Source organism: Sus scrofa, chromosome 2 (assembly GCF_000003025.6).
Source record: "Sus scrofa isolate TJ Tabasco breed Duroc chromosome 2, Sscrofa11.1, whole genome shotgun sequence".
NCBI lineage: Eukaryota > Metazoa > Chordata > Mammalia > Artiodactyla > Suidae > Sus > Sus scrofa.
This window is the reverse complement of record NC_010444.4, coordinates 42,355,883-42,366,480: the sequence shown is the minus strand read 5'-3', so window position 1 is coordinate 42,366,480 and position 10,598 is coordinate 42,355,883. Positions and strand designations below refer to the sequence as shown.

The 10,598-nt window shown below is 38.1% G+C and overlaps 1 protein-coding gene across 1 annotated transcript in view; it reads left to right on the top strand.

Annotated features, from left to right (window-relative positions):
• Window positions 1,959-10,598, top strand: part of C2H11orf58 (chromosome 2 open reading frame, human C11orf58) — a 38,945-nt gene continuing 30,305 nt past the window's right edge. The window contains exons 1-2 of the mRNA NM_001244873.1: window positions 1,959-2,152; window positions 8,012-8,095. Of these exons, the coding sequence (NP_001231802.1) occupies window positions 2,090-2,152; window positions 8,012-8,095 (147 nt within the window). The 5' untranslated portion in view covers window positions 1,959-2,089. The remainder of the gene's footprint in view (window positions 2,153-8,011; window positions 8,096-10,598) is intronic.

The window sequence follows — 10,598 nt, the reverse complement described above, 5'->3', positions numbered from 1 at the left end:
TAGCCATCCAGGTACCAATAATTCTGGTAAAGAAATAAAAGACACGTCACGAGCTCATTAAATTTTTCTGAACTTTCACCAACTTTGGATGTCAACTATAGTTTATCCTAGACAATTCTCTGACTTAACTATTTCATCGTAGTTACAAAAACTTGGTAGAATCATAGAGTTAATTAGGCCAAATATTTTAAACAATTTAATTAATATTAAATAGCAACCACCTCCAAAAATACCTTCTCCTCATAGATTTATTCTTCTCCTTGATTTATGGTTTATTCTTACCACAGAATTAATTGATAAAGTTACCCCTCCCTGGTATGACCCTACCTGAGGTTTTTCCCTTCATATTATCCTAATGAGAATTGTTATTTCCTTGCTTCCAAAATAAAGGAGCAAAATTTGAATGCATGACTGCATAAATTAAACTGTCTTCCACTAGTCAAAATTCTATAAAAGGCTCAGTGATCATCTGAAATCTAGGGAAGTAATATTATTTCTACACAGGCAGTCAAACTAGTGTAATTGCTGAGTTCAGAAGCTAATAGTTAAGCAGTTTCACAGGCTGCTCTCAATACCAAAACACACTTTAGATTTGTATTGTCTGTACTCACTGATTCTTGCTTCTAAAAAATATCAAGGAGTTCCCCATTGTGGCTCAGTGGGTTAAGACCCCAACTCGTATCCGGGAGGATGTGGGTTTGATCCCGGGCCTCCCTTAATGGGTTAAGGACCTTGTGTTGCCATGAGCTTTGGCGTGGGCTGCAGAGGCGGCTCAGAGCCCGCGTTGCTGTGGTGTAGGCAGCTGGCTGCAGCTCCAATTTGGCTTGTAGCCTGGGAACTTCCAAATGCCGCAAGTGCAGCCCTAACATGGAAAAAAAATAAATAATAAATCGAAACTCTGAACATCAGAATAAGTAAGAAAAAAAGGATTCCGGCATAATGTTAGGATTGAAGGCAGTCAGGCTCAGGTCCAGCTAAAAATTCAGACACATTAATACTCCATGAATTAAAACTCCAGCAGGCTGGTGATTGGTGGGGAGAAGGGGGAAGGGGGAAGGGCTGCTTAATGGTAATTGATGTTCCCTTCCAGGTGATGAAAATGTCCTGGAATTAGAGGTGATGGTTGCACTGCATTATGAACTAAGTGCCACTTAATTGTAGGCTTTAAAATTGTTTATTTTAAATGTAATGTGAATTTCACCTCAATTTTTTAAAGTATTTCTTAATATGGAAAGAAAAAGATACAGGGCTTTATGGCAGAGATGGACTTCACTTAGTGAAGGCCCCCAAAGTGCAAAGCCTACATACCAACAGCGAGGTTGAAGAGGTTCTCTGCCACTTCACACAAAGCCGTTTGGAAAGCTTACAGAATTCCCTCAGGTGGATCCTAGTTTCAATAATAGCCAATTAACTGGCACTTAACACCAAAGCTGAACTCATTTCGGTGAGAATGAGTAGGAAGATGTTCATAGAGAATTTTCTAAATTGACGACTTAGTAATCCCCTGCGAGCAATGGAGCTCACAGGGTAAAAGTAGAAGCCATATTTTTTTCTGAAACGTTTTTGTTTTGGAGTGCGGGTACTCGCGAGGACTCAATAAAACCTCAGATATTACAAACCTAGGTGCTTAACTGTAACGAATGCGTTTGTCAATGGGGCAGCGTCGCACAGTGAAATGGGGAAAACCCAGGCTGAGTCTCTTTCTGTGGAGACGAAATCAAGGGCTAACGCTCACCGCCATTCCCTTCCGCGGGAAAAGTCCCTCCACCAGCCGAGGAAGGCGGAGCCTCGGGGGGCACTCCCGCCAAACAGCGCGAGCTAGGCCGCTGGGCTTTCTGGAAGTTGTAGTTTTAGTCCCGCCACCCATCTCTCTTGTACAGGTGCGTATGAAGTGAAACAAAACTACAACTCCCAGAGTGCTCCAAGGCGGCGAGCGGCCGCGGCGGTGACGACTGGCGGAGAAGGCCCGGAGGGGCTTTGCCTTCTGGAGTGGCGCTGCTTGGGCTGGTGGCAGATTGTAGGCTGCTGGCGCCGCGTCTGAGGAAGACAGCGAGTGGATTCGGCATTCCTTGTCGGTGTCTCCGCAACTATGAGTGCTGCCAGGGAGTCCCATCCGCACGGGGTGAAGCGTTCAGCCTCTCCAGACGACGATGTAAATAACAATGGCGAAGTGGTGGAGGGTTGAGGCCTGCTGAAGGTTGGGGTAGGCCGGGAAGGGTGGATGAAGGAGGAAGCGCCTGTAGTGGTCTGAAGCGGGAGGGCCGAGGGGTTGGGTCCAGAAGAATGAGAAATGTTCGGTTTTATTAATTAGGGTCGGAATTTTTGAAGATGTCCGCAGGCTAAGAGCTAGAGGCCTGCGTACGAAGGGGAATCAAGGAGGGAAATCCTCAGTGGTGAAGTGAAAAGACCTTGGTGGAGAAGTGAAAGAGCCTAGTCAAGGGACCATATTAGCCTAGTTGGGAGCTGATGGAGCTTCTTTTTGGGGCCTTTCTACTCAGAATAGAAACGGCAAGACCCTTCCTGTTTTACGCTTCAGATGCTCCTATGATAAAGTCAAGATCTTTGTGCAAACGTGGACAGATTTTCTGACCGGGATTATTTTTGCAATGTACTGTTAAGGGTTAAACTTTACTGTTAAGAGAAAACAAGAACTGTATTGAGCGGAAAAAATTGTACTAGGGAAATAATTTGGTATTGGTGCACGGTGCTGAGAACTAGAGACGTTGAAACATAGAAGCCCGGTTTTGATGTCAAGTACGAGTTCTCTTCCTTCTCCCCACAGCTTATCGGTTTAAATAGCAAACCATTCATTCCTGAAAGTAAACCATTAAATATTTACTGCTATGCCAGGTGCTAAGAATTCAAAGATGAATAACTATGGTGCTATCCTAGGCCATCTGTGTATTTGTACTAGCAACTAGAGAGGCGTCATGGACACTAACCAGTAAACGTAAAACTACGTACTCCGTACAATAGATAAATGCCATGGAAACGTTGATGAGGAAATTCGGGGGAGGAGGGGCATGGAGAGTTCATCGTTAAGGATGAGGAGAATACATCTGGTTTTCTTTCTGTTATTTAAAGTGCTTTCAATTTCTGAATGTGTAGCGTTCTTTATTTTTTATAGTGCTGTTCACTTTGATAGTATCTTACTTTTCAAACCATAAAAGGCTCACTGAATACTGTTAGTGCATTGTTTGTAGCAAAAGAGATGCTCTTTGGGTAGGTGGTGTGGTTAGGTCCTAAATTACCGTAAACCTCTTCAAGGAAATTGATTTTAGCTCTCCAGAAAGGTTAGTAATGAGTAAAGATTTGGGGATGTATAGTTGTCTAGTGAGATTTATTCACGCCCTCTGTTCCTCCCGAAAACTGGCTTTGAGATAATTTCTTGTTAATATGGTAATCCCATATTTCACCAGGAATTTACCTAGGCTTTTGAGTAACTTGATGCCATTTTAAAAGCCATTACGTTGTTTTCTTACTGGTATTTAACTGTAACTTGATTGCTAGAATGTCAGGCACCTGTTTTTCTAGAATCAGAAATAATCTTTTAGTTTGACAGAAAACTCTTGGTGATATTAGGTAATTTAACAAAATTAAAGGGATTAAGTAATTAAATTTCTACAGCTTCTGATGTGATCAGTTTAAACTGGATGACCCAAGACCTTTTCCAGTCCTATAAGTATTCTCTTTGAAGGAGATGGTTCAAGATTAGGTCTTAGGACTGTCACACATTATCTTAAAATGATTTTGTTTCTAATGTTATATTTATTACAATACAGTAATTTGCCCCCTTCTAGTAATTTTTTTTCATTTTTTTCTTTTTCTTTTTTGTCTTTTTAGAGCTGTACCCATGGCACATGGAGGTTCCCAGGCTAGGGGTCTAATTGGAGCTGTAGCTGCTGGCCCACACCACAGCCCATGTCCTCATGGATACCAGTTGGGTTTGTTAACCACTGAGCCAGAACAGGAACTCCCTAGTGATTTTTTTTTTTGTCAGTTTCTTTCATACTTTTGTTCGTAATTGGGAGTTATCTTTAAGTGCTTATGGTTTTTAAAATATTTTAAGAAGAATATATTCAAAATTTTAAAATATACATCTAAATTTAGGAAATCAGGAGTTCCCTTTGTGGCTCAGTGGGTTAAGAACCCGACTAGTATCCATGAAGATGTTGATTCGATCCCTGGCCTTGTTCAGTGGGTTAAGGATCCCACATTGCTGCAAGCTGCAGAGTAGGTCACAGGTGCTGCTCAGATCCAGCATTCTGTGGCTGTAGTGTAGGCCAGCAGCTGCAGTTCCTATTCAATACCTAGCCTAGGCACTTCCATATGGCACAGGTGCAGCCCTAAAAAGAAAAATAATTTTCAAAATAAAAATAGAAAATCAACTAAGTAGATATGTAGTTGGTCAACAGTTTCTAATGAACATCTGCATGTAAATTACAATCAAAAGTTTTCCTTGCCCACTGACATCACATGTTAAAATGGTGTAACAAACCAATGGAATCCAATCCTAGATGCTGACAATGGTAGGAATGAATTCTAAGAGTTAACTACAGTGTGTCCTGACGAGGAGGCAAATTGATTGCAGTTCTACAATAAGGGTATTAAGAATGAGGCCAATTTTAAAGTGTTTTCATTGGTCTGATTGGAGTGGAGAAATGAAAGCCATCTTCTCAGGAAGTAGGAGAGAGGGTGAGGTTAATTTTAGTAACTGATGAAGAATCTCTAAGAATGTATCAGGCACCTATGTTCTTTTCAGAATGCAGCACTTGGGTAAGGTACTTGCTGTTGTATGCTAAGTTCTGAAAAGAACCAGCAGGACTTAATTTTTTTTTAAATAGGGTTAAAAATTGTAGATAGGATTATTTGTGTAAAGGCATTGGAGATATTTGCTCTTTTAATATTTGCTCTTTCAGAGCAGAGAAGTTTTTGTTTTTAGGCAATTGTTTTAAGTCAATTCTATATATTTTTATAACTGTATATATATCCTGTCTCATTTGATCATGATGTGGAACTAGTAGAGGACTTAAGGCCAAAGGATGGAAGCAAACCACTTAGCCTATTTGCCTCATGTCATTATTTATTAGATGGACTCTTGAAAGAATTAAATGAAACGTGATTTGTAAGTTGTAAAAACTATGCAATTCTTAGGTGTTAGAGTCTCAGTCTTTCAAAGAAGACTGTGTAGGTGAAGAATTAAAACTAAGATGTTAAATGCTAAGTCCATGGAACAGGTGATTTAGTGAAAATCAGAAGTTTCACTAGTACTTTTTTTTTTCTTTTTAAATTATATTGGAGTTCCCGTCATGGCTCAGTAGAAATGAATCTGACTAGCATCCATGAGGATGTAGGTTTGATCCGTGGCCTGGTTCAGTGGGTTAAGGATTTGGCGTTGCCATGAGGTGTGGTGTAGGTCGCAGACACGGCATGGCTGTGGCTGTGGCCGGCAGCTGTAGCTCTGATTAGACCCCTAGCCTGGGAACTTCCACATTCCCTTGGGCCCTAAAAAAAAAAAAAAAAAAAAAAAAGACTAAATAAATATTATTGATCCAGAAAGAGTTAAGAACTAACTAATCTGTGAAAAAATATGAGCTGTTAGATGGAAAGAAGTAGACAATTCTTAGGTAGCCAGAATCATGAGAGCATATAAATCTGCTACCAAAAGGAATTAGGAGAACCCATCAATGCAGTGTAGTTCAAATACTCCAACTTTAATATGCCCGATAGGGATGATCATCATTGTTATATATGTATTCTATTAGTCTTATGAATAATTTTCAGAAATAAGAATAAAAGGATGGTAAAAAAAAAACTTTATTAGAAAAGTTGATATGAACTTAGAGCAAACCAAATTTTGTTGATTTTTTTTCACAGTATATACCCCAAATGATTAGCATTCTCTGAATATTAACTGCTTATCAGTTGTCATGCATGAAATTGAAACATAATTTCAGATTTCAAATCTATTTCTAATACATTTTAGCTTTATTTTTGTTCTTGCATTTGCATCATCAAAATATACCGGAGGGAACAACTGTAACTTCTGAAATGTTTTTTTTTTTGTTTTTTTTTTTGCCTTTTCTAGGGCCGCTCCTGCGGCATAAGAAATGTTTTGATTGCTCATAGTTTTGTGTTGAAAAGGGGGTTGTCATTTTTATTCTATAATGGCAAAACATTTTCATTTTAGATTATAAATTCTCAATCCAGTGAATATTTTCATTTCTATATTCCTTCTAGTCACCTGCCCACAGCATTTGTCCACTTACATATCAAGTAAATTTGGGCGTGCAAATATAAAAAATGAAATAATCTCATATCTTTTTAGAAAAACAAGATAGTCCAGGCTATTGTTACAGTATTGCAAAATGAAGTTGTTCCCACTGAATAGCTCTCTAGATGAGAGTACTATTCATTCTTTCTGTCTTCTTTTTTCTTTGTCTCTCATTGATTCCTGGGTTGGAGAGAAGATATCTAGTATTTTATCATCCAAAGACTCTTAAGATTTTTGTGGTTAAGTTTGCCATTATCATTAGAGTACACTGCCTATCTTTTGCATTCACCTTCTTATTCTAATAATAACTTTGAAATGGCTTCCAATGTTTCAGTTTTTTACTCTATTGCCATTATGGGTGGAATTATAAAATTTTCAGCAGTGTCCAAAGAATGTTAGAAGCATGCAATAGAAGGGTGATATCTTCTTGAAAGATGATTCAGTACTTTGAACAGCATGATGAGAAAACTTTTCTACCAGTTTTTCTATCTTATCATTTTAGTCATTTTTAGCATAATTAAGAATGGTTAGTGAATGATAATGAAATAAGCCATAATGTTATAATGATTATTATAATGAAATAATCCTTGTTTGAGGATCATGGATTTTTTGGGGGGGGGGCGCTGTACCTGAGCTACAGCAGTGACAAGGCCAGATCCTTAATCCACTGAGCCACATTAAAACTCCAAAGATCTAGGGAATTATAATGAAGTAATTCTTATATTTGTTTCAAGATGTAGGGAAAAATATCATTAGGATTCCATGATATTTCATAGATTTATACAAAGGTTCAGTAGACCCATTTGATAATTACAAGAGTTTTATTCTATTCTTTTGGAGTTCCTGTCATGGCTCAGTGGTTAATGAATCCAACTAGGAACCATGAGGTTTCGGGTTCGATCCCTGGCCTTTCTCAGTGGGTTAAGGATCCAGCATTGCCGTGAGCTGTGGTGTAGGTTGCAGACGCAGCTCGGATCCCACATTGCAATGGCTCTGGTGTAGGCTGGTGGCCACAGCTCCGATTGGACCCCTAGCCTGGGAACCTCCATATGCCATGCATGCGGCCCTGGAAAAGGCAAAAAGACCAAAAAAAAAAAAAAGTTTTATTCTATTCTTTTAAAAAATATATCAGTAAATTTTCTCTTGGTTTTGAGAAGATCTTTAAAAAAGAATGAAAGTCATAATGCATCAGTCCTTACAAATAACAGTGACTCCTAAAAAAAGAAACTAAAAAGCTAAAATTGGGTCCGGTTGACTCTGATGCTACACTGTCTTACAGAATATCACTAGAGCCAGAGTAACTTCAACTAACAGCTGCTGGCTAGAGTTCAAAGTATTAGGTACTATAGGGCCCTGCAAGGCTCTACAGCAGTAGGTCTCAAAGTGTGGTCCCCCACAACAACAGCATCAGCATTTGTTAGAAGTGAAATCTTTGAGCCCCACCCTAGACCTACCTAATCTTGGGGTGTAACCTAGCAGTCTGTGTTTTAACCAGTTCTCCAGGTGATTCTTATAGGTGTAAACTTTTGAGAACCAGGTCTCTGGCTGTAAAAACCTAAAGGATTTTGTCTTAAGGTAACAGAAAAGGAGTATATTTTAATTTGAATGCGATGCATAAGCCAGCAAAAAAAACTGGCTGGGAAAAAAAAAAAAAACAACTTTGCACTTATTGGTCAACTTTAAATTTTTAAATATTTATTATTATGCAAAAAAATAATTAGCCAATTTCTTTTCCAGCTTGGATCTAGCAATTGGGAGGCAGCAGACTTAGGTAACGAAGAAAGAAAGCAAAAGTTCTTGAGACTTATGGGCGCAGGAAAGGTAAGCATCAGACAGAATACATTTTTTGTCTTTTCTGTGAAAATAATGCCCTTTTTTGTGTTTCTTAAATGAAAAGGAGTGAATACACTGGATCCCATTTTACTCTTCTGATGATTACTTTAGGCTTTTGGAAATGTAGTTGATCTGAGCCACTTCTAGGATTCTCATTGCCAATGGGCAGTAACGTTTAGAGACTGTATAGAGAAAAATACCTAAAGAAAGACAACATAAAATGTATGAAATTTAGCTAACAGTAGTTAGTTATATCTCAGTAAAACTAAGGAGAGGGGAGGAACAGACTGACAGTTTTAAAAAAGAAAAAAATTGCCTACCAATAAATGGGCTATTTAGGATAGCATATGTTAAATTCTTTGCTAGCAAGGACCTCTATCATAGCTTTGGTCATTTATGTAGACTGTTTAGATTTATCCTGTTTTATGGCCCCAAAATACATTCCTAATCCTAGCCAGCTATGCTGAGTATTTTATTTGTCATAGGAAGAACCAACTGAGAAGGTATAACAGTGCAATAGTATCATCTTAGAATAACTCAACACCATTATATATTGTTATGAGGTGTCTTCTGCAAACTAAAGAGCAACATACTAAATTATTTACTGAGTTGCTTTTGTGTTAATAACATGTAAAGCAGTAAACATTAATGCTTAAAGCTTTTCAAGAGTTATCATCTTTGGGTATGGAGAATGTTCACAATAGGAAAATTTGTTATATACCATATGTCTTCACAAATGATTGGTTAAGATTACAAAATCAAATTTAATCTAGCTTTCACTCTGTTTTAGTGAACAATTTTTTTTTCATTCTATTGAAGTATAGTTGGTTTAAAATGTTGTGTTAGGAGTTCCCGTCCTGTGGCGCAGTAGAATCGAAATCCAACTAGGAGCCATGAGGTTGTGGGTTTGATCCCTGGCCTTGCTCAGTAGGTTAAGGATCTGGCGTTGCTATGAGCTGTGGTGTGGGTCACAGACGTGGCTCAGATCCTGCATTGCTGTGGCTGTGCCATCGGCCGGCAGCTGTGGCTCTGATTAGACGCCTAGCCTGGGAACCTCCATATGCTGCAGGTGCAGCCCTAAAAAGCAAACAAACAAAAATGTTTTGTTAGTTTCAGGTACACAGCTGAGTGATTCATTATATGTATAATTACTCTTTTTCAGGCTCTTTTATACTTTATTACAAGATCTTGAATATAGTTCCGTGTTCTATACAGTAGTTCCTTGTTTACCTATTTTATGTATAGTAGTATGTATCTACTAACCCCAAACTCTCCTAATTTATCTCTCTACCCTTCTCCTCGGGTAACCATACCTTTGCTTGCTATGTCTCTGAGTCTATTTCTGTTTTGTAAATAAGTTCATTTCTACCATTTTCTTGATTCCGCATATGTGATGTCATGTATTTCTTTCTCTGTCTGACTTATTTGACTTAGTATGATAACCTTTAGTTCCATCCATGTTGTTGCAGGTGGCATTATTTCATTGTTTTTAATGGCTGAGTAATATTTCATTGTGTGAATATGTGTGTGTATGTATATATATGACCTCTTTATCCATTCATCTGTTGATGGACTTTTAGGTTGCTTCTGTGCCTTGGCTGTTGTAAAATAGTGCTGCCATGAACACTGGGGTGCATGTATCTTAAGAGTTTTCTCCAGATATATATGTAGGAGTGGGATTGCTATATCCTATCCTCTTTTCATTTTTTAAGCGTAGATATTCTCCATAATGACTGCACCAATTTACATTCCCACTAACAGAGTGTAGGAGGATTCCCTTTTCTCCACACCCTCTTCAGCATTTGTTATTTTAGACTTCTTTTTTTCATGGCCATTCTTACCACTGTGAGGTGATACTTCCCTTGTAGTTTTTGATTTGCATTTCTCTAGTAATTAGCGATGCTGTCTATGGCCATACCACCCCAAAGCACCCAATCTCATCTAATAATTAGCATTGCTGAGCATCTTTTCATGTGCCTATTGGCCATCTGTATGTCTTTGGAGAAATATCTGTGTAGGTCTTCTGCTCATGTTTTGATTGGGTTGTTTGTTTTTTGATGTTGAGCTATATGAGCTATTTGTATATTTTGTAAATTAATGTCTTGTCATTGTATCATTTGTAAATATTCTCTCCAGTTCCATAGGTTGTCTCTTTCATTTTGTTTATGGTTTCTTTTGCTGTGCTAAAGCTTTGAAGTTGAATTGGGTCCCTTTTGTTTATTTTGCTTCTATTTCCATTATCTAGGAGATGGTACCAGTAAAATATTCCTGTGATTTATGTCTGAGAGCATTATGCCTATGTTTTCCTCTAGGAATTTAATGGTATCTGGTCTTATATATTTAAGTCTTTAAAGCCATTTTGAGTTTATATTTGTATATGGTGTTAGAGAATTTTCTCATTTCTTTCTTTTTTTAAAAAAAAATTGAAATAGAGTTGATTACAGTGTTGTGCCAATTTCTGTTACACAGCAAAGTGACGTAGTTATTCATA